Genomic DNA, 24233 nt, shown 5'->3' on the forward strand with positions numbered 1-24233 from the left:
ATTCCTGTTTAGTAGCTGTACAAGGAAAACACAAGTTAAAAAGTAATAATAACCCAGGATCCAGACTTGGGGAAACAGTGTTTTACATATTCAAGTCTATGGAGGTGCACCACAGGAAGCACACTACAGAGCACACAGAACTATTCCAACAACTCAAAGTCAAAGGTTTATATGTGTTTCAAAGCTAAGACCCTCGGGGTTCCAGAGGCTGAGCTGGAGGACAGTGGGGTAACCAGTGCTGAGCCTCACTGGCGGCTTCATGTCAATAGAAAAAGGTTAAGACACAAGTTCAGAACCCCATTTCTGATTAAGCATTATTTCCCTTCTCTCTCTACTTTCCATGTTCTCTTCTATCTCTGAACAGAGACATTACACACAGTTTGAGGGCAATTTGAGGCGAGTGTAGAGCCTGATTCTTTGGGATGAGGCTGCAGCTATAATTGTGCCTGGTGCCTGCATTAGGAACTACATTATGGAAACACTATGGAAAAATTATAAAATTGTTTTGATCAATGAAGCACTATTGAACTACAGTGATGTCAGCAATAAACATATTTGCTAATTCCTTGATGTTTCAGCTATGTATGAAAAATATAAGTGCAGTCAAATTGCAGTGTTCACGTTGCATTTTATGTGAACTGATGGGGCTGGAGGAGAAGAAAATCAGCCCACTGCAAATGAATTTGATTTCCAAAGCCTCGGATTAGTCCTCAAGTGTGCCCTGCTTGGAGATCAGGGAGGAACTTTCAGTACAAACCTATGACCAAGTTGCAACACTGCTCCTCCCCTGCAGGGCACTCTTCCCATGAATTCCCAGCATTAGCGGGTCCTTCAAGAATCTTATGCTGCTTTCCAAATTCCAGCCCTCTTTTCCATGGTCCATCGTCATCCTCATCTCCATCATTTCTTCACTTGCCTATTATGCACTGAGCAATGTAGAAAGGCTGCTGAACTATCCAATGACTGTCCAAGGGTGCCTTGTGTGATGATGAAATTCCTCTCTGCCCTGACCACTAGCCCCAAGTAGTCCTCAGTACTTGGAATGTGGCTACCACAGCACAGAAATTGGACTTCCAATTGTGTTCCACTCAAACCCTGCATGTTGTGAGGCTACTGTGTTAGATGCTGCAGCTCAGAAACTAAGTGTCAGAAGAACATAGGTCCTTCTGTCACCTGACCTTGGAAAAAAATAAAGGAAGCATGTGAGCCATAATTACACTAGGACACAGTACAGTCTCAACCTTCTCCAGTGAGGATATAGTTGATTGTCCTGTGAGTGTTCAGTGAGCACCTACCTCCAGATAGGTTCTAATGGCCACTTGGAGAAAGCATACAAATGGTGAGGCTATGCCATATGATTCCAAGGATTAAAGAATGAGTCGCTGGACTGTATTCTAACAGTTGCTCTTGGATACTCTCTGCATGGGAAACATGAGGAGAGAAGCCAAAGATATTAACTGTAGCCCTCACCAGGATGGCTTTATGGCTGCTTCAAGTACTCTGCCACTGATTCTACTTGGTTTTCCCAACCTGAGGCATCCCAGAACTGTAATCTTTGTTGTCGTGCAGAAAGACATGAATGCAGTGATGGACAGGAACCCAAATGTGGTAGCTCATAGCACTCCAGGTGCAAAAGTGAGGGTGAAGCATCTCTCCTCCTCCTCCCCAGCTGCCGCCCATCAGCAGATGTAACACCCACAGAAACATGAGTTTGGCTGGATCTACACCCCATATGCAGTCCTAGAGTTTTCCAGGCCTCTGCTGACCTGAACAGGCTCCTGAGTCAGCTTCTAACATAGGCTGAAATGTGTCTGGACTCAGACTTTGTTGTCCCATTAAAAGTAGACAACAGGAGCTTGCAGTCAGAGAGAGAGGTCAAAGCATTTGCAAAACGCTGAGGTGAGACTGTTCTCAGTGTGCCTTAAGGACATAGAGAAACACCAGAGCAACAAACAAAATAAACTGGCAGGAAATGTTAGCGTTTGATGCCAGTGAATTCTACTGTTATCAAACTGAACCCATATTTCCCAAAATGTAAGTAGGCTGGAAGACAGCCTACAATACACTTAGATAGTATGCTCCAGCAAGAAGAATGATTGCCCTTGTTAGTCTTAATAATCTCAGATATTAGGGCTCTGAAGGTCTAGTAGCCCCTAATCATTTAGATGGGCAGATTCATCCTCTGCCATAGAGCCCGGGTGTGTTGAATGCAATGTTTATGAGGTGTATATGATGACTGGGAAAGCCCTCAATACCTTAGTTTCTGATATATCAGGCAGAAACTGACAGTGTTTCAGGGATGCTTAACCATAAGGGAACTTCTAACCAATAGGAGACACAGCTGTCAAGATACAACCACATGTCGATGGGATCAGAAGCCATGGTATTATTATTTCACAGCAAACACTGTCAAAGATTGTGGACTTAATCCGGGCAGGCACTAAATCTACCTCCTCATGTTTACTGTTTGCATTTCATAATTAAGGTATCAGTGTGAGATGAATACATTTTTTCAGTTTCAGCTGGTGATTCTGAGATACCCAGTTGAAAAATCTGTCCAAAATTACTCAACTGATAAGCCCTGCCCACAGGCAAGCTCCATTCGCCATGTTCTAGCACTGCATACCCTGCCCTCCTGCCTGACTCCAGTGTACACCCTCACCTCTTTTCATGGGATGTTGGTACCTGTTACTACCATGAAGGTCTCAGAGTGCAGGAGAGGCTCCCTCATGCTTTAGTGGCCAGTACCTCTGGAGACAACCACACTCATCAGGGCCTAGCCCATTCCACTGCCAGGATGCCACACAGGTATCCCTTTATTGGCCATCTCCACCTCAGTTCGTCATCCTGGCAGCTCACCATGGCCTCTTCAACATACAGATCTAATGGCATCAGCAAGTGCCTGTAAGAGCTCAGACAGAGTCCCATAGTTAGCCCACCAGTTGGGTCTGCCCCTGCGTGACACAGCACACAGCCCCAGTTATTTTTCTCTCTTGCCCTCACTACTCTCAGCTCTCAAGGACTTGCATTTCAGTTTCGTGAGCCATCTTGTGCTTTCTCTTACATTTATATTGCTTGCAGATTATTTTGATATGTATTCAAGTGCCTTTTTTACTACCAGATGGCACTTTCCTACCCTTTAAAAGTTCTTCCCAGCATCACATCTTTCTGGAGGTCTTCCTGACATCTGATCGCCTGCCCCCTGAATATGGTGCCCTTCACATACTATAAGAGATGATTCACCACTCTTAATTTATTCATTTGGCCTGAATTGTTTCAGTGCCATGATGTTTGGGTGTTTGGGGTATATGATACAGAACAGTGAGGAATCAGAAGTGATACTACTGACATGTCAAAGTTATCACAGAACCTCACAACCTTGGAGCAAGGATTTATCCCTTTGCATCAATATTTGCTGAACATCACAGGATTTCCATAGGATGGCACTGGATGCCCAAAATCTGTGATCATGTCACTATTCCTAGGTCCAAACTGAGCCAACCCAAATCTGAAGGACTCTCCTATGGTACTGACCATTTGAAAAGGGAGGTCACATGGCATTCTAGACACTGCCCCTTATTTCTTAAAACACATGCAGGCTTCCTAAAGGGAAAAAAAAACTAAACAGGCAACATCGTTTGTCCTTTGTCAGGGAAAGAATATAAGCTTAGGTTGGAGAGAGGGTATGGCCCAAATTCATCTTGATTAATGGCAATGGCCAATAACCCCATAACCTCAAAGTCATTCCCTGGGAGCTGGTATGGAACTGATATTATCCAAGACGGACAGTGGCTAGCCTTTAAACTGGGCAGCTCCTGTCATTAACATCTGTAGTTTGTCTGGTTCTAGTGGTTCTCACATATGAAGATATTATTGTGTCTTCAAAATATACGGATCCACGTATATTCAAGTGCTTTTAAAGAATAAACAGCTTAGGTTTTATATAAGTCAACATGTTAATATGGTGTGCATAACACATACACATATGTAAACATAATGTATGATATAGATCTAGTAAAATATTTAGTAAATTGAATCTGGACATTGAACTGCCTGAGATGCATTTGGAGGAGGGGTTTCATAGCCATCCCCCTGAACTAAGGTCTTCATGCCATTTAGAATCACAGTAATGGTGAGCTGGAGGACTCCAGTTACATGCTAATAGGAATTAGACAAATGCAAGCTGTACTTCGTTGTCATGTCATTTTCATTAGCAGAACTATGTGTGAAAGAGCAGTAGTCCCCTGCCTGTCTGCATTTGCATGGTGATATTTATGCCCAATCCCAAATATCTGCAAGGAATCCCATTGCTCTGATATTCAGGCAGTAACATAAATCTCTTTCTATACCCCTTTTTTCTGTTTTTTTTTTTTTATTAGTGTATATGGTTGTCCTTTGGCTAAAAAAAGAAAAACGCAAGATAAACAGCCCCAAGAACCTGCTCCCAAGCGAAAACCATTTGCAGTGAAAGCAGATAGTTCCTCAGTAGACGAGTGCTATGAGAGTGATGGTACTGAAGACATGGATGATAAGGAGGAAGATGAAGAAGAGGAGTTCTCTGAAGACAATGATGAGCAAGGGGACGAGGATGATGAAGATGAGGAGGTGGACCGGGAAGATGATGAGGAGATTGAGGAGGAAGATGATGATGATGATGATGATGATGATGATGATGGGGATGATGTAGAAGAGGAAGAAGAGGAGGAGGAAGAAGAGGAGGAAGAAGAGGAAGATGAAGAAGAAAATGGTAATCTTTAAATATTAACAAAGCTTAGGCCATGCATAAGGGCCAGATTTTTGCATGAATTTTCTAGTGTTAATATCCTTGGCATTCTAACAATTACAGGACTAAGTTTGCTCAACACTAAATGGATAAACTGCTTATGTGCAGTTTATCTCAAATAATTCCTTTATGTTGTGTTCTGGGCTTCATATTTCTGTGTATTGTTATTTAGATTGGTTGTCATAACAATTTGCTGAGCTATGTATGGCAAAAATGTAGGAAGAAAACTAGTCTAGCATGTCTGGTGTTTAAGATGTTCTGTCCGAGAGATACCACGACTGACTCAAGCCTGGCTATTGACATAGCCTTAGCCTCAATGCCTCCAGTGTGTGAGCTGAAGAAGTAGATTCTGTCTGTTGATTGTCAGCATGTTTTGGTGACTGTCATGTGGCTGGGGTAAAATGAGACGTTACTTAAAGGAAATGAATAGTAGATTGGTTGTGTGCTTCTATGTTTGAGAGCCAGGTTTCTGCCTTGAGGCACAGTCCTGTGAGTTGTACAAGCAAAGTACAAGCTTACTGTGAAGTGTATGGGTTGCCTCCATAATTTACACTAGAGGATCCATTTTTCTGTTCTGTTTTCTGTTAGCACAAGTCTCAAAATTATAATTTTTGAACCCTATCCTAAATATCACTTCTTTTCCAGAAAGAAGTGATGGTTTTCTTGTGATCCTAAATTGAACTTTTTACTGGCTTAGAGTTTGCCTCATAGAAATGCCAAAAATGATGGAAAGATGGTGATAATACTTTTTTTCTCACTCTTGTATCTTGGGCGCAAAACATTTTCAAGAATATGAATTCTAAAACAGCTAACTTTCAGATACAAGTATATTAATTATTTCATCCATTGGAGAGAACACATCAAGATGTTTAGATCATGCAAGTAAGCCAGGCGTCACTACTCCTATGTGCAGGTATGAATGAATGTGCCTCTTGCAAAGCCATGGCCATTTGGGTTAGGAAGCATGAACTTTATTGGACAGTCCTACATCACTACAGAGGCTTAAAGATATAATAACAGTTTGCTACTCACCTTCTCCCTGCTTTTTCATATGGCATTACAGAACGCTGTGTGTAGAAGTTTAGCAAGTTATATCATGGTTTGTGCCAATAATTACTGAAGATGCTACCCAGTGTGCTGTGGACAAATGTGCTGATGTCACTAATAATCTGCTAAGAATTAACTCATGGCCCTATGTAATGAAATGTGTGGAAAGATGGAGAGGATACCAGTTACATAAATATTTAGCGACCCAGTATCAGCTGTGTGCAATTCTAAGCGATATCTTTAGTTGCCTGTGCTGATGAGTGATTTGTATCTTGGCTGTGTGGCATCATTGCAATCATATAAAATATTCTCTTGCATATTCTCATCATGTTTTTGAAGCAAGAGGCACTAATGTTCAGGGTTATGAACATTTGGTATGCACAAAGTCTTGTCCAAATTTAGAATCTGCTCCACTTTCTAAACTTAAATGTTTCAGTTTTGTTTGCGGTCATGATTTAGATAATACACCTTTTAAATATACAAAGTGACATGTTTTGAAAGGTCCTCGTAAGTCTTATTGAGATACATAACTGTGACTACACAGGCTTGAGTTCTTCTGACTTAGCACCTAGATCTTGCTTGCATAATGAGCTCAATAGCAAATCAGAACCAAAAAACTTTAGCTGGACCAACTCAAGCCACTGGACATAGCCAGCAGATATAGGACAGGATCATCAAACAAGCAATCTCATAATTTATAACTACACAGGCCCCAGAGTTTTAAAAAGAGAGAACACATAGCCTGGTACCTATGCTCAGGCATCCAGCACATGCTGAGGATGACTCCGTGTAGAAACAGAAACCCCTCAGAAGGGAGCAGGGCAATCCCAGATATGCAGCCAACCACTGAGTGGCTGCTTTTAGAACTCAAGTCATCTGCTCCCCAGATAAGCACCTTTTACGATCCTGTCAAGTGACTTGAAAGACCCACTGAATGACTAAGGAGGAGCGCAGCCTACCAGCTGCTGGGAGACTAGTTTGTTTGACCCTGTGAGGCAAGTATGCCCTTGCCAACGTTGGTAGAAAGTGAGGCCCCCTGGCCCTTTCAAGCACTCCTTCATGTGCTTCCCAGATCCAGGAGCTGCTCTTGTGGAGGAGGATCATCCCCTGTGGTTCGGATTGTTGTGGGTGGTCTTGAGGGGACACCAAAGGCTTGTTTGAGTGCTCCCACAAATCTTTGACCATCAATGAACTGCCCTGTGAGCCTCCTGGAGAATCTATCAAAGTCTCCACTGAAGAGCCTGGAAGCCGGTGTTCCAAGACACTGTTTAACTAGCATCATACAGTGGTGTCCCAGTGCTTCACCCTCCAGGTATTTCATAACCTGCCAGGGTTGGGAATCTCCATCAAAGGAACTCCAGAGCTTTGTTGATAGAACAGCTATTCTTCGTGATCAGACTCTTAGTTGTGCTTACACTGTTTCAAAGAGGCTTTGAGAGGCAGGAATCTATCAAGCTCCTATTTTCATATCCTCACTGTGCACACCCTATTTTTTACCTTACTGTGGAAGTCAGTGCCCAAATTTCTATCAGTAAATGCAAACTTGTCCCAGATAGCCCTACCACACATAGGCAAAATACAGTGAATGCAAGATTCCTGTAGTGTACAAAAGCCACCAATTTTTAGTGCCAGTGGCTGTCCTGAGGTTTGTTTTTTTGTATTGTTTTTGTTTTTGTCTTGTTTTTTTCCCTCTATCCCCCTTGTTGACATTATAGCCCCATCTCAGGCTGAGATTGCAGCAGGTTTCTCTAAGGCTGGCTGTGTCTCATTCCTGCAAAGGCTTGGACCTTAAATGAGAAGCAATGAGTACAGACAGCCTCATGGGGAGACTTAAGCAGACCATGTTTAAACCACAATTTTCACAAATGCCGCAACAGACCAGATGATGTCCAGTATGGGAAAGTCGAGGTAGTGATATGGGCATAAGGAGAAAACTTGAACTGGCATCTGCCTAAGGACCAGGCTCAAAGCCTCGGGTTATCTGTACTGATAGGGTGCTACTATGTCATCCAAAAATCATTTTCCCTTCACTATAATTTGAAATGTGTTTTTTTTTTGTTTGAGATAAAATATTTACACAAATCATCAGATTATTATTATTATCATTATTATGAAAGGTGCCCACCAATTGTAAAAGAAACATTATTTAAAACATGAGAATGAAACATTTCACTTCAAGGATTTTTGAGCATTGCAGTTACGCTTAAACCAAATGAAATGGCCCTGACATTGAGTTTCTTCTGAGTACATGCATTTATAAAAACTGTATTTTTTTAGTAAGAGCTGGAGAGGACAGGAGGTCCATAAGGAGAGCAACAGAACCAAAAAAATTTGAGCACAGGGGTCTTTCCTGAGACTCATACTCCAACCAAGTACCATTCATAGAGATAACCTAGAACCCCTGCACAGATGTAGCCCATGGCAGTTCAGTGTCCAAGTGGGTTCCATAGTAATGGGAACAGGGATTGCTTCTGACATGAACTGATTGGCCTGCTCTTTGATCACCTCCCCTGGGGGGGGGGCAGCATTACCAAGCCACAGAGGAAGACAATGCAGCCACTCCTGATGATACCTAACAGACTAGGATCAGAAGAAAGAAAAAGAAACCCTCCCCTACCAGTGGACTTGGGGAGGGGAGTATGTGGAGAAGAGGGAGGAAGGGAGGGATTGGGAGGGGAGGAGGGAGGGAACTAGAGGGGGGATACAAAGTAAATAAAGTATAATTAAAAATAAAAAAATAAGAAAACTGTATTTTTTATAAAGTGGACAAATCACAAGCTTGTATCTTACATAGTCTTATTTTCAAAATACACAGTGGAAAGTGCACAGTAACTATCCAATTCCATGTTTATTAAATAACGATTATCTGTCCTGAAGGTGAGTTACCACTCAGTGTATTAGCAGATTTGGCACATACTGTGATTAAAGCTCTTTCAGGATCCCCATAATGAGAATACAAATTCATAGCATAGATAATGCATATAAGGTATGGTTCATTTTCACACTCCATCCACCAAAAAGAGTAATCCCTTAAAATATTATATGCAGCCCTGTCTCGAACCCCCCCCAATTTTAGATACAGATATTCATATATATTTTACATATGCATTAGTGCATGTCCTTTGGAGCCCATGTTTCATCTCCCCATAAACAGGAAGAACTAGGCAGTGCGTGGTCTAGGATGAAGAAGACAAAACCACTATCCTCCTTATCTCACGCTGTTTCTTTAAAAGCTGCTGCTGCTAAAATGCGGGGTCTCCGTGTGGCATCTGCCTCTGGCATCTCAGGACGTCCCTGAACACTGAGCACGGCAAGCCTGTCCCCACAATCACTGGGTGAATCAGTGCAGGTGCCCTTTCAGTCAGGGTGCCCTTGCCTTCCACATCCCATGTCAGGCAGAAGCCATGGGTGTGCCATCCCTCCCTGCAAGCTCACATGGAGGAGTGGACTGTTGTAAATGTTTCTATTAAGAAGCTTCTCTAATATGCTAGACAGTTGCTCAAGGCCAGACAGGATGAAACCACACGACGTGGAGGCAAAGTGGGAGGGGCGGCTTTTGTTAGAGCGACGCAACCTCGTCTGCTGTCCCTGAAGTAACAGCAGACCGGCAGGTCACGCCTGCAGATTCTGACTTGGGACCCTGTTCTCACGGTCCTCACTATGAAGCAGCAGACTTGTCTCTGAGACCATCTTTACCGCAGAGATCTCACTCTTCAGCAGTTCCATTTCAGAGGCCACACTATGTGCATTCCTCCCCACAAAAGCATCCTTCTAATTATAAGGCTTTCTGGGGTGTTTTCTTCCAAGCAGAGTGATGTGTAGGGCCCCCAGCTGCACTCAGCTCCTGATCACGTGTGAGGCCCTGGATGGTGTGGTCATGAGGGATGAGGATAAAGGTGCTGAGCGGTCTGCACTGAGGCCCCACAACTCCCCTGTCTCCCCTCAGGGCGCTGCTCTCCATATTGATTAGCCAATTATCCTTCTGTATCTTTCCCAGGGACAGGTCCCTGATGAGGGAAGCAAGCTGAAATGCAGACAGACTGTGAAAATCAGAATTAGCCAGCCAGTGTTCTACTGTAGTCAGCAGAAAAAGCAATGAGTTCTGAGACCAGCACAGCACAGAGATGGTATGTTTAGTATGCAAGGCTTCACCTGAGGAAGGCTGTGGTCACAGTTGGGAGAAAAAAAATATGGTGGATTTTTATCTTCTTAGAATTAACCTTCTCAGTATACACAAAAGTCTTTTGTGGGGATGCTAAGAATGCAAGTGTGCTGAGGTAGACGGCACTGTGGCTTGAGAATGAGAGAGGCTTTAGCCTCTGATAGGAGGCTAAAGTATCAGTCCATAATTAAAAAAAAAAAAAATTCCTACCCCATGTCCCCATGTCAACTAGTTTTTGCTTAACTATAAATAAATTTTATCAAATTTCATGAATGTTTGAGTGTTTTGAGACAAATCAGAAAACCCGATGAAAATATAATGCTTTCTACCCACAAGATGCGAGCACATTTATAGCGTGCTGGAGGATTGCCTTTTCTACAGCCATGAAAACAGGATGTCATGCGGCTCGCTTTAAAGTCCACTGTGGAGACTCAGCAGTGTGGTTGGTGTGTCTTGTCCATTTCGTTTTCGCCAGTGCTGTATCCTCACAGTAAAGCATGGCACCAGGGGGCAATCCCAGCTCTGCCCATGCTGCTTACCTGGAGAAGGTCATCCAGCCTCTTAGGCCTCACTGTAAAGCAAGACTCACCCCCTTACTCTTTCCCTGTCTTGCTCTGCAGCCTTAAGCAGGCACAAGACACAAAGGATCTGGGCAAGTCTGCATGGTTTGCAACTGTAATGCTGTGGCCATCATCGTAAGTAACTATATGATAATCTCCCCTGTGTTTACTCAGTTGTGCATCATTCTCGACCTCTGGTTTTGCCTACTTGGAGCACTGACCTAGCCATACATACTTGGCTCTGGGGACAATCAGTGCTCCAGACCATCTCCTTAGTTCCAAATGGGGAAAGGAGTAACTGAGAGTCAGGCATTGCGGAACAGTATTATCTGCTAAGGCTGCACCAGGAAAAGGACTCAGGGTGCCTGAACATAGTCTCAAACATTGTGCATGCTTCCTGTATATTCAGAGGGTGCTGCCCTAGCTGAAGCTTTATGTTTGGGTTAGACTTTTCTTTTCTTTTTTGTTTCAATAAAGACTGAGTAAAAAATAAGCAGGAGCACATGCACAGGCTGGAAGAATGCAGAATTGAGCATTGCACACCAAAGTGATAGCTTTGAGAATTCAAGCCTAAGACAAGAACAATCTGGAATGCTGAGGATTAGTAAACCGTATTACAGAGTAAAGTCACCTTTGTAAGCTTCCTTAGAAGTGAGTCTGAGTTGCTGCCAGGAATGAGAAATGAAAAACCCAGAGCCCTCCCGTCCCCCAACTCACCACGGTCACGTATGAAGCACACATATCTCAGCCTGCTCTGCAGACAGAAGGGCCAGGATTTTCACACCTATCCCCTCACTAAGATACACAGCCATACTGACATCTGCCCTGCGGGCAGGTCCTTGAGGTTGGCCAGTCAACTTGAACTCTCTGACCTGGAGAGGAGAGAGACAAACAGACAGATGGTGAGGTGCAGGCACACAAAATGAGTGACACTGAGAGAAACAAGCAGGCATGGAGACAGGCAGGCAGAAGAAGGCAGAGGGAGAAACAGAGACACAGGAAGAGCTGGTTGGTATGTCATTGTCATCTCAGAGAGCTCACAGGTGGTAGGGTGTGGCTATGCTATTATTTCTAAATCTTCAAATGTAGATAAGCCAGTGTCAAAGTATCATTGAGAAGCCCCTCAAAACCTTATGGATAAATGAAATTTCATTCACATTCCTTTAATTTAGTTCCCTAAGGAATGCAAACTTTGAGAAATAAACACAGTTCACAGTTTCTAAGTTAAAAGTGGCTTGATTCCCTGGTAGAAATTATTTCTCCTTCAATCTACCTCATTTCATTGTACAGAAATTTTGTTTCACTTACAAAATGAACAACTTATAGGGGCTACAGTTGGTAGGAAGCTTGCCTGTAATTTATGAAGCCCTGAGTTCAATGACTACTATGACATAACGTGGAGAGGGTTCATACAAGCCTGCAATTCCAGCACCTGTGAGGTAGAAGCAGGAGTTCCATCAGCCTATAGGTTGCTGTTTCCTATAGGAAGCCTCATTCCTCTATGCTGCTCTACAACCTTAGAAACAGTGTGCCTGCGTGTGAAACAAGGACGGTGAGGGCTGGATCTTGTAGCTTCAAAGGCCCTGCCTGGCTAGTGTCTGCCTCCCTCCCATGGTTCATAGGCTCTGCAGAAGAAACTTGTCAGCCAGGAAAAAGTCAGAGGAAACAGCTATTAGCAAGGCTGAAACCCAAAGCACCATGACTCATAATACAAGAAGCATGGCCAGCCTTACGACCTTGAATTAAAAGATCAGAAATTTTTCTTGGATGATTTCCCTCATCTATAAGGCAGAGAATGGCATATGGACTGCAGAAACCACTGGAGCAGCCTTAGAAAATTGCCACCTCTTACAGTAAAGCTAAGTAGTTGGATTAGCTTGTGGTTGCTGGAACCACAGTTCCCAGTACTAATGGGATGCAGCCACCTTCCCAGTCAGGAGAAGGCATCTAGGATTGGTGTCTTGACATAATGTGGACAGACCTGGCCATGCCCCCATCCTCTGTGCCCACTTCTTCACATACTACATTGGCCATGGCACCTTGACTTTTCTGGAGCCTTGAAAAACTGGCACTTACTGTTTCTCACCACTCCTAGCCTTTGGAAAAGGTCTCCTTCCTTATGAAAACTGGTTTTCCCTCCTCACTGGCTTCCTGACTTTCCTATACTCCCATCCAGCCTCATTTTTCTTCATAGCATACAGCGTATTAATAGCAGGGTATATTCATTTTCTATCTGTTCAATGCTTGTGACTACAAGGATGATGTCTTTTCATTTTATTGTTGATTTCTACATGTAACTTATAGATGGGTCTTAATATAGGTCACCCCCATCCAGTATACCAGGACTGGCTCATGCAAAATGTGACAACCATAGCATTGTCTTCAGCCTGATGAGAAGGCTGAGCTGATGCTTTTTCCAAGGGCTCTCTCTACCTTTTTCTATTTAATTGGGAATCCTAGAAATGCCAGTATTTAGTTGGGATTAATGAATGATTACTGCAACTCCACGGGTATCTCTTTATCCTAGGTAGCCATTATTCTCTCTGTACCTCAGTTTCCCAGGTGAGACTATTTCTGCAAGAGGTTACGTTCCAATGATCAACTGAGCTGCTGGCACCTTAGCATCTTGGGGAGTTTGGGGAGCATCTAAATTCTTGCTTCCTTTTAGGAGACTATAAACTTTAAGACACTGTCAGAAACCAGGATCATCTCTGAGCAGGTGACTCATTGGCAGAGGAAGGTATCACAAATAGGCAGTTATGAGACAGTCTGTGTTCTCCCAGTTGATTCGGTAGGCAATGCAAGACCACATCACACCTTGTTCAGGAATGACAGAGGCATTGGCCATGCCACAAGCTAGATTGATTTACAAGGTTAGACTGACAGTAAAGTGCACGCAGGCATGAAGCAGACAAAATCAGCTACCGAGTATGCTTGTGTTCAGACAAGGAGCTCAAGTTTTCAATGTACAGGCATGGGTAAGATTGAGAATGAAGTCAGAACAACATAGCTTTCAGAAAAGAGGCTGGAAATTCACTTGGAGCAATTGTGTGTGACACATCAAAACCATGTCCCAGTATTTAGCAGCAGCAAAAGCAAAGGCTCATAGGAAGGAGCTGCTCCGGAGCAGCAAGTGGGCAGGTATAGAGCAAGCAGGAGCTATGGAGACTGTAATGGCACCTGTGCTCAGAATTCTCCTCCCAGATCCAGTGCTGGGATACCCAGATACCCCATTTGTTCTCCCGTCAGCTGCTTTCCTTCTCCTTCAGATGGGGATAAGGGGACTCCTGAGGTGAAAGAAAGTATTCCTTGTTTAGTGGAATCAGCCATATCCTAGGAACCTTAGTCTTGAGAGGAAAAGCTTCAAAAGTGGGACCCAGGAGCAAGTGGCAGCTTCCCCTTCACTGACAGTGGCAGATACAGGATGGATTGTGGTGTAAACCTCTGAAACCCTTGGAAGGAGCCAAAAGGGAGCCTGTAAACTTTTCATCCCCTTCCCCACCTACATACACAGTTGTTCTATGGGGAGTGATTACTACCAAATGGTCCTATTTACATTTGTTTCTAAAAGTCCCACTTAACCATATAAATTTCACTGACTATAGGAAATCAGAGGCAAATATCAATGATTCACTTTCAAAAGAGAATGCCTTTATTACTATCAGGAAACAAAACCCCAGAGTCACTTTCCCACCAGGGCTCACTGCTTCGGGTATCTCCTCCTATCCATAGCACTTGTGCCTCTTCTGCTTGGCACCTATGAAGCACATGCTGCCCTCCTAAAAATACTGGTCAGGTAGAAACTAGCACTTGGGGATTTGGGAGTGGGGAGAAAGGCTTGGGTTTGAGACAATCCTGCTCTGCAATCCTTAGCGTATCTACAAGTGCTGAATAGTAATAGTATCTGTAATAAAGAATCTGGAGATGGTCTAGAAAAATTAGGTTGAAGCCAGAAACACTTTGGTACTGAGGACATGCTGATGGCAAAAAGGGTACCTGGCCTTTCACCAAATGTGATGTCAGAACGTCCCTATGTTCTAGCAGTGAGAAGGATTCTAGTAGCTTGAAGGTAGTAGCCCTCAAGAACACAGAAAATCCTGTCTGAGCTGTGAATACAAAGTGCTTCTTACAACACCAGTAACAAAGCACCAGCAACAAAGGAAACAGCAATACTTAAGTGTAACTAGAAAACAGGACAGTTGTGACTATGGTGACCACAGTTAGCACCACCTAGCTATAATGTGTTCATGCCTCTCTGTCCCATTCCCACCTTCCTTGTTGATATTCAAGACCTTCATATGTAAAAGTGTTTGGGGGCTGTTGTCTAGCTCAGTTGAACATGTATTGATCTACTTGGAGCAGGGAACTAAGATCCTGGAGTTATGAGAAGCACTATATTCCGAATCTGTTCTACCTCCTATTGCAAGGATGCCAAGAGGGTAGGGGCCTCTGCCCCAGAGTCTGGGAGCTCTGAAAGCAGAAGCCTTTGTACTGAACAGCAGTGGGCTAGAGGACAGCTTCTCTCCTACCTTCCAAGGAAATGTCATGTGTGCTGCACAGTGCGCCTGGGGTGGTGGAAGGAAGAGCAGAGAAGAGGTGCATGGTGATCATCCCTGGTTTGAAGAAGTGGAGGGGTGTGGCATGAGCCCCTGCGGTTAGAGTTAGCAGAATTGTGGGCCGTCGGGATCTGCCCTCTGTTGATCTCTTTAAATGCCTCTTTAAATATCAAAGTTGGCGAGCCCAGGGCTGCCTTGAATATCCACCCAGCGCACAGGTCTTATCTCATTTCCTAATCATCTGTGATAGTTACTCTTCATTTTCATTTCGGAGTTTCCTAGGAGACAGGCTTTGGGTCTGTCTTTGAAAGACAGTCCAGAGATGTTTAAAGAAGGAAGGAAAACCAAAACCTACCCTGAATGTGGGGGTGGGTACATCTCGTAGGCTAGCAAGAGCCATGGAATTAAAAAAAAAAAAAAGTCAGGTAAGTGCAGGCATTTTCTGTTCTTTGCTTCCTAATTTGTGAAGGGTCCTAACTGCTTTCAGTACTATGGACTCTACCAACCTTCTCATGCATATAAGACTGCATCATTTAATTATGGATCAAAATAAGTCCTTCTCCCCTTACCTTGATTCTATCAAGTATTTAGTCACAGCAATGAGAAAATTATACACCTTCCCAAACCCAAATGGACCTAAATTGCACTGATCAAGACACTGGTCAGAGGCAGGCAAGCTGAGCTGGCAACCCTAGCACAAGTGTCAAAAAGTAGTGATTGAAACATGTCCTCAATTCCTACCAGGCCAGTGAAGAGTATCAAAGGGAGAGAAAGCCAGAAGACAGAGGCTAAGAACAGCACTAGTCACCCAAGGCGGTGTACATCAGAGATCTGCCTCACCTGACAAGAAAGATCTGGGTTTCTAGCTTATAGTCTGCACCAAGGCCACTGTGTTCCTCTTCCAAGAAGACTGCAATCTGGTTGCTATGGAAACAGGCAGTGCAGAAGACTGGCAATGCAATCATGCACAACATCCCAGTATGGTCTTTCAGTCCGGTCACTTGAACACATGTGACTTGTGGCTTTCTGTGGTTGCCTTTCAGGAGTAGTAGCCACTAGAGAACCTTTCTTGGGGTCTCTACAAGGGTCAGAAAGGACAAAAGATCTCTACCGCTATAAGGCTGGGTTTTGTATTCTTCTGAATTCCACTGGCTAGATACACACACACATACACACACACACACACACACACACTCACACGTACGCACACACATATAAATGCACCCTGTCTATGAGACGTGGTATGTGTAATGTGCATAAATGTGGCCTGATCAGTACCAAATATTTTTTTAAAAAGTTGTGTCTCAAACACACCTTTTATAGACAAGCTCCAGTGCAAAGCCAGTGTATGAAGTTCCAGCCATTCTAGGAAAATCTTCCAACTATGTGATTTTATCTGTGTACCATTAAAAAAAAAAAAAATCTTCCTAGCAGTCAAGCTCAGAGGAGGGAGCTGTGGATCAGCTTTGATAAGGCCCTCACAGGAATCATCATCATATGTGTAGCAGCAGTTAACACTGAGGCTGGTATAGTGATCATACAGGCAGTTCTGGTCTCAGACACAAAAGCACCTCTACCTCTAGGCTCGTTTCCATCCTTTGGAAGTATATCAACCCAAGCTTCTCTGATTGCCATTCACACATGAAAATTCTATAATTCATCAGGGATCACCTGGGCCTGGGCAGGTTGAGAGGTAGTTCCCGGTCTCGGTGTAGCCCTGGAGCTCTGTGAGATGACAAATCTCAAGCATAGAACTACAGAGGGAACACTAGTCTATCTTCTCTGCACACCTTGGTATTCATGTTCTTAATGTTTAGTTAAAACGTAAACATGTGCGTTTATTTTCTGAAAAATGCTTTGTTCATCATCTTTGAGATCCCCGTCTTTAAGAGAGACTTTATCACCAGAGAGAAACAAGTAATATTGACTCCTGAAAGTTTTGTGAGCTGGAATATTTGTACAACATTTCTAGTCCCTGACTGGTACAAAAAAAAAAAAAAAAAACTATACTATTTGCCAAAACCTATGGCTGTGATGGAGTCTTCTCAATGTTGGCCTCAGCAGAAAGACAAGTAACTGGTAAACTGTCTGAATATGGGAACCAGGCATGGAATTCTAAAATGCTCACCATAACACTCTGGGCAAGGCTTGAGAAAAAGTGCTTGCTTAGAGCCTGTTTGCTGATGACTTGGAGCTTGCTTCTCTCCACTAGCCCACATAATTAGGAGTTGACTTTAGTGGGGGCCTTGAAACAGTTAAATACTGGTAACTCGAGGAATTCTATTAAACTGTAAGGATTTTGGCCCTAAATGTCACTTTCTCAGCCATTTCCACATTTGCTGCTGTCACTCATGAGGCCTCAGATGACACTGAGCATTAGTAACTTGAAGAAAGGCCAAATCGTGCAGCACGCTCTGTCTTCAGATGCATTCCCTATTGCCTGCTTCCAGATTCCCTCCTTGAATAGGCTAGTTTTTCCAGGCATCTGCTCTGGGAGAGAAAACAACTACCACCCATGCCAGGCATTTGAAATGCATGTAGTCTTGTGTGCCTCACTCCGGGGTTTGTAGGAACTTGCCAGGAGGGGCCAAGCAGATAATTATCCCTGCCTTTCAGATGAGTTCATTATGACTCTGAAAGGTCACTGTCCTCACACAATCACCTGGCAGCAAAAGAGCGATGGGGCCAGTTGTATAGCTTCCAATTTCCTATCTGCCTCACAAGACCATCAGAGCATATGGAGTGTTCCCCAACGTACTTCCCTGTGAGAAGCAGGCCTGCTACACGTTTTGGAGAAAGCCTGGCACTTTCCTGGTACTCAGACAGGGAAGGAGCCAACCCTGTCTCATGGTTCCTCAGCTTCATAGGTCAACATGACTGAGATACTGTGGGATACTTATTCATTTTTCTTTTCATTTTCTTGGGGAAAGGTGACGCAGATTGACAGTGAGGGGGTGAGATGTATTCCTTAGCCATGTCTTGTGGAAAGCAGAACAGGCATAAACCAAAAACAAACAAACAAAACCAACCTGAGAGCAATCCTGAGATGAGTAAATGGAGAATCAACAGCATTACACCTGCCACATTTCCTGGTAGAAGCTCATGACAGTCTTATCCATTTCCAGAGCAGAATTCATTTTTAAGGTTACATATAGCAACAGAGTTTAGACAGGATTGGGGGGGAGCAGGTTATTACATTCAGCAACTTCCTCTTTCTTTTGTGTGTCCATGTGGGCACACATGTGTGCGCAGGTGTGCATGTACATTGCATGCTCATATGGCAGCCAGAGGACAGCAGAAGGCCCCTTCCTCTATCACTTTCCACCTTATTTTTAAACACAGGGTCTCGCTGAACTGGAACTCTCTAATCAGGCTAGGCTGGCTGGCCAGCGAGCCCCAGTTCCTCAGTGCCAGGATTACAGCCATATGCCACCACACTTGGCTTCTGTGTGGCTTCTGGAGATCAAATTCAGATCCTTACACTTGCACAGAAGCACTTTACCAACTGGAATTCCACGGGGGGAGGGGGAGAGGACTCCCACAAATTGCCCTCAGACCTTCAAACATATACTTCTGGCACATGTACCTACACATAGTCAAAGAGACACAAATAAAATAAAAGTTTTAAGTTTTTTTTTTTTTTTAATATTTCAACTCATGTCACATACTGTCCACTTCCAAATCATGGTTTACAAATTCATCCCATGGTTGATACTCTATAGATAATGGTGACTATCCCCAAGGCATCACAGTTGCTGGGTATGGACAGAATAGATTCATCGTTCCCAAGGATGATCCAGTTATAGCCCATGAACATAACCAACTGTATAAATCAAGAGAACATAAACTCCCATTCCCAAAGGCTCATGAGAACAAGGTGCACTTAGCTCCCACAAGCCGAGCTGGCAGCCAGAGCAAGGTGCGCAGCCGCGATTAGCCCTGCCACACTTCTGATTATGTTTGCTAGCTCTGCTTTCTTCCCTTGTGCTGCTCTTTGATGACAATTTCATCCTTATAATACACTGCAGGCAGAGCATGGTGAAATGAAGAGGTTTGTGTCCAGAGACAGAATCTGGTTCACACAGCAAGTGATGCCCTTTAACTAACACATGCTGATGTTTAGAGAGTGGGTCAGATCCTAAATATTTGTTGACTCCAGGTGGGATGTTATTTTCAGCTATTGCTATATTGAGCTCCAAATCTCTTTTTCCTAACATGAACCTCTTCTGCATAAAATCCATCACGAAAGCACCAGAGGTTCAGTATCTCAGATTTAGTCAGCTGGTGTTTGCAGCCAGTCAATGTGCCTCATTCCTCCAAATCATTATCAAACTCTGAAAGTTCCCTGGCATTTGAATCATGGAAACAAAGGACAGATGTGAAATGGCATCCGTTAACCATCCAACCAAAGGGGAATGCATTTGAAAACTCATTTATTATTATCTATGTTTCGCAATGCAGATGACAGCAATTGTGTAGAGTTGTGAATAGAGATTCAAATCCCAACTGCTCTCTGAGTGAAAGCCAAATGGGTTTCTGATGAAATAGAGGGGTTTACGTCATGCTTAACATGGACTTTTAAAAAGGCTTTCTCTAAGTATTTTGAGGTTGAATACATCTTATTCACGTTTCTCCAAGCTGATGAGATGGGAGAATGTATTACCATGGTAGGTCAAATTAAATGTTAGAGTGCCACAGCTAATCAATCCAGTGACATGTGGTCAGTGCATGCCCAACTTGTTCAGACAGAGGATAAGAAGCCTTTGTCCCCTTCCTTCGTCCTGTCACTGTAGAGCTCCTGTCACTTCACTGTGGGCCTCAATACACTGACTGGAAGTGATCACACTCAAACTTCTCAATCCACTGTTTTTTGTTTTGTTTTAAGATTTATTTACTATGTATAAAGTTTTCTGCCTGCATGTACACCTGCACAGCAGAAGAGGGCACTAGAGATCTCATTAGAGACAGTTGTGGGCCACCAATTGCTGGAATTGAACTCAGGCCCTTTGAAAGAGCAGCCAGTGCTCTTAACCTCTAAGCTATCTCTCCAGCCCCCCACCACCACCACCACCACATTAACTGTTCTTATGGCAAGGAACTCCCTGACAGAATGTCCCCCTTATGCGACTTCAGAGATCCGGGGTTGTCTTCCATGTCACCTAAGTATTATGAAAAGCAAGCCACTTAAAAGAGGTTACAAAGAACCTCTAGAGTTAGCAAAAGGAAAGTTCAAGAACTTTCAGAACGTCAAGTGATAGGACAGTTGTAATTGGTAGGCCTACTGTCGGCTGTGAATAAGGGCAATGCAGGCGGTAAAGTAGAATATTAAAAAATAAAAAGGTACAATTTTACATTATGTTTATCATGTTTAGTGGCTAATTTCAAGTTAATTAAAAGAGTTTATAGCTCTCTGTGAATATCTTAAGTGGCATACTGCTCTTTTACATGGTTCGTTTTCTTTAGGTCTAAATTTCCTACCTAGCAGCAGATATCTCATGAGGTTCTCTTCTATGACAAGAAGGGGTTGACTTGCTGTGAGCCTGCTGCTCGTGCTACAGCAATAAACTTCACAGACTAGCCACTTTTCTCTTTTCCTTTTTGTCTTCTCTATTTCTTTGCAGAAGACCATCAAATGAGTTGTACTCGAATAATGCAGGACACAGAAAAGGATGATAACAACAATGATGAGTATGATAACTATGATGAACTGGTAGCCAAGTCGCTATTAAATCTTGGCAAAATTGCTGAGGATGCAGCATACCGGGCCAGGACTGAGTCAGAAATGAACAGCAATACCTCCAATAGCTTGGAGGACGATAGTGACAAAAATGAAAACCTCGGTCGGAAGAGCGAACTGAGTCTAGATTTAGACAGTGATGTTGTTAGAGAAACAGTGGACTCCCTTAAGCTGTTAGCACAAGGACATGGTGTTGTGCTCTCAGAAAACATCAGTGACAGAAGTTATGCTGAGGGAATGTCACAGCAAGACAGCAGAAATATGAACTATGTCATGCTAGGGAAGCCCATGAACAATGGACTCATGGAGAAGATGGTGGAGGAGAGTGATGAGGAAGTGTGTCTAAGTAGTCTAGAGTGTCTGAGGAACCAGTGCTTTGACCTGGCCAGGAAACTCAGCGAGACCAACCCACAGGACAGGAGTCAGCCACCCAACATGAGTGTGCGCCAACACGTCCGGCAAGAGGATGACTTCCCTGGGAGGACGCCAGACAGGAGCTACTCAGACATGATGAACCTTATGCGGCTGGAGGAGCAGCTAAGCCCCAGGTCTAGAACGTTCTCCAGCTGTGCCAAGGAGGATGGGTGTCATGAGAGGGATGATGACACCACCTCAGTGAACTCAGACAGGTCTGAGGAGGTGTTTGATATGACCAAGGGCAACCTGACTCTGCTAGAGAAAGCCATTGCCTTGGAGACAGAGAGAGCCAAGGCCATGCGGGAGAAGATGGCCATGGACGCTGGGAGAAGGGATAACCTGAGATCCTATGAGGACCAGTCTCCAAGACAGCTGGCTGGGGAAGACAGAAAATCCAAATCCAGTGACAGCCATGTCAAAAAGCCATACTATGGTAAAGGTAATATTTCTACCTAACGTAAGTTGCTTCAGGCAAACGTGAGCTAAGTGAGAGATGTTGATAACAGTCTGTTAGACTATAAATCATTATTAATTTTATGTCCATTGCACATTTTTAGAGTTTATTCTAGAACTGTGTCATATGATAATTTGTCTATGGAACAAATAAAATATTTGTCTGAGAAATACATAATACAACTAAATTGCTGTCAGTAGAGAAGATGGAGGAGATCAAAGTGGGAACAAGCATTCATGGAGAAGACAGGACTAGCTCATAGACATAGCTGTGACAGAGACCAATAGGGCCAAGCCATGCTGTTACAAAGAAACCATGATCTGTGCTCACCAATGGCAAGGGTTTAGGTAACAATCAGTCAATCAGAAATGAGGCACCTTATTCATAAATTGGATTGAGTAGGTGGCTTCATGATTTGTAAAATTATCACCCAGTGACAGTTATTGATGAAACTGGCCCCATAGAAAATACCCAAAAGGAATTGAACAGCAACAAGATGACCGATGGTGTGAGATAAGGGCAGTGACTGCACATTAATTATCTATGAAAGTTAGCGAAGGAAACCACTTGCCATGCAAGACACGAAGTAGCCACAGCTGAAACCAATAGCAATTACTCTAGGATAGCCATCCCCCTTACTAGCTCCATTGCATTGTGGAAACAATTCTGTCTCTTTTTTCAAATACTGTGTATTATTTTTAAAAATCTCAAAACTATCCAATATGATAATTTAACTGAATTTTTCATGAAATATGTGAGCACATATTTGTATCTATCTATACATTTAACTTAGCTAACCCAACAGAATGACTTCTTGTTCGTGGTAGCATCTGTACCCATCTGCAAGTAGGACAGATCTTGATTCATTCGGCTTCATGTAGCAAGCACTTTGGTATGGTTGATTCCTCACAAGACTCAGGATGAAGAAAGAAACTAGCTCAAAAATGAAACTGATGGTTTCTTAAATCTTTTCAGTATTATCACCAAAAAAATGTTCCTTTTTCTGCTTTTCATTTTATAACGTATATTATGTGTACTCGGTTTCCTCACTATGGATCATGAGATTTGGGAATTTAGTTTGAAAATCAGTTGCTGCACAAACTCAGAACAATCAGAAAAACTGCATCTTCCCTCCCATCACACAGGTGTGTTCCCTCCTCTCAATGTGTGCTCAGAGCTCCAAGGCCAGGTGGACATTACTATGACCCAGTCCAAGCAGGCAGGAGCCTTAGCCAGAGCTCTGAAAGTTAGTGGTTCTAGCTGGTGGGCCCTATTCACTACAAGGGCAAGCACAGACCACCAGTTGAATACAGACAAGGACGGCAGATAGATACTGGTGTCATGGAGCTGCAGGCTTTCCTTGAAACACTATTAAATACGGCACATGTGTTTTCAATGATGGAGCTAGCCTTTGAATAAGGCATGATGACCTGATTAGTTAGAGATTTTGAGTAGGATTTTTGAGAATGATAAAATACAAAAGATTTTAGAAAGAAATCTATGTCTTCCCATAGAACTGCTGTTGTTCTGATACACGTTAGGCTCATGTTTTAGAATTCTTCTTAGTAGTTTCCACGACAGAGCTCTGGCCTTGAGAATGAAAGTGAGTGACTGTGACGGAAGGCAAACTAGGCATCACAGTTTGCATCCCGGTGGCTTCTCTGGCTCCCGTGGTCCTCCAAACACAAGGCACTTTCTGCTTTGTTATTTTGCTTTACTTTCATGCAAAAACATGGAAATTTTCCTGATTGCTCCCCCTACAGGAGGAGGGGGCAGGGAATGCTAAGGTGTGTTTTGTCATGCAAAGAGAAAGGTTGCAAGCCTGAATTTTCTCATAAGATAGAAGGCACTGGTCACAGGTTTACTTCTGACCAAAGTTATTGCTGTTTTCCATGTTTACCTGACTATATCTATATTCGGAACCAAATAGATGAAGCCACGCAAACACACACACACAGATGCACACATGTATCACAAACACTAGTGTGCTCACACACATACCAAAAAAAAAAAAAAAAAAAGAGCAAAGAGATTAAAGCCAGCTTTAAAAACGAAGTTACAGGACGATATTTCACCAACATGCCTGAAGCAGCCCGTCAGTGTGCTGTGTTGTGGCTTCTCTGTTCCTTCTGTAAAGATAACACATGTACCTATTCTCATTCCATACATCCTAACTGAAAATACTTCGTTAACGTACTAATGTGTGATGTCTCAAAATATTAAGTTACTATGAAAGGAACTCCTTTGTCTTTCACACAACTCCCTGCCCCTCCCCCAAGGACAGAAGGAAAATAAGCTGAATTCATCACATTTTTTTTCCTGTTAGATTATTGCAAGGTTTGTAGTTAGGTTGGCTTGTCCTTTTCTTTGCTTCATTTTTTTTTTCCTGCCTGTTTGAAAACTGAATTGGGATTGCAAGAACCATGGAATCAAGGGAGAGTGATGGTGAAGGAAACGGCAGGCCCCATCTCAGCCTGCATCAAGAGGGGACAGTGCTCTGCTAATCGGCATGCCCTG

At 43.3% G+C, this 24233-nt stretch overlaps 1 protein-coding gene across 23 annotated transcripts in view; it reads left to right on the plus strand.

The window, feature by feature from the left end:
- Myt1l (myelin transcription factor 1 like) overlaps positions 1-24233 on the plus strand; it is a 392362-nt gene that overhangs the window by 274514 nt on the left and 93615 nt on the right. For 17 of the 23 annotated variants that reach the window (XM_060366542.1, XM_060366574.1, XM_060366552.1 and 14 more), the window contains 2 exons: positions 4380-4747; positions 20730-21701. In XM_060366542.1, coding sequence (XP_060222525.1) covers positions 4380-4747; positions 20730-21701 — 1340 coding nt within the window. The remainder of the gene's footprint in view (positions 1-4379; positions 4748-20729; positions 21702-24233) is intronic. The other 6 variants (XM_060366621.1, XM_060366644.1, XM_060366600.1 and 3 more) reach the window with 1 other exon arrangement.

The sequence above is a fragment of the Meriones unguiculatus genome, chromosome 1 (assembly GCF_030254825.1).
Source record: "Meriones unguiculatus strain TT.TT164.6M chromosome 1, Bangor_MerUng_6.1, whole genome shotgun sequence".
NCBI lineage: Eukaryota > Metazoa > Chordata > Mammalia > Rodentia > Muridae > Meriones > Meriones unguiculatus.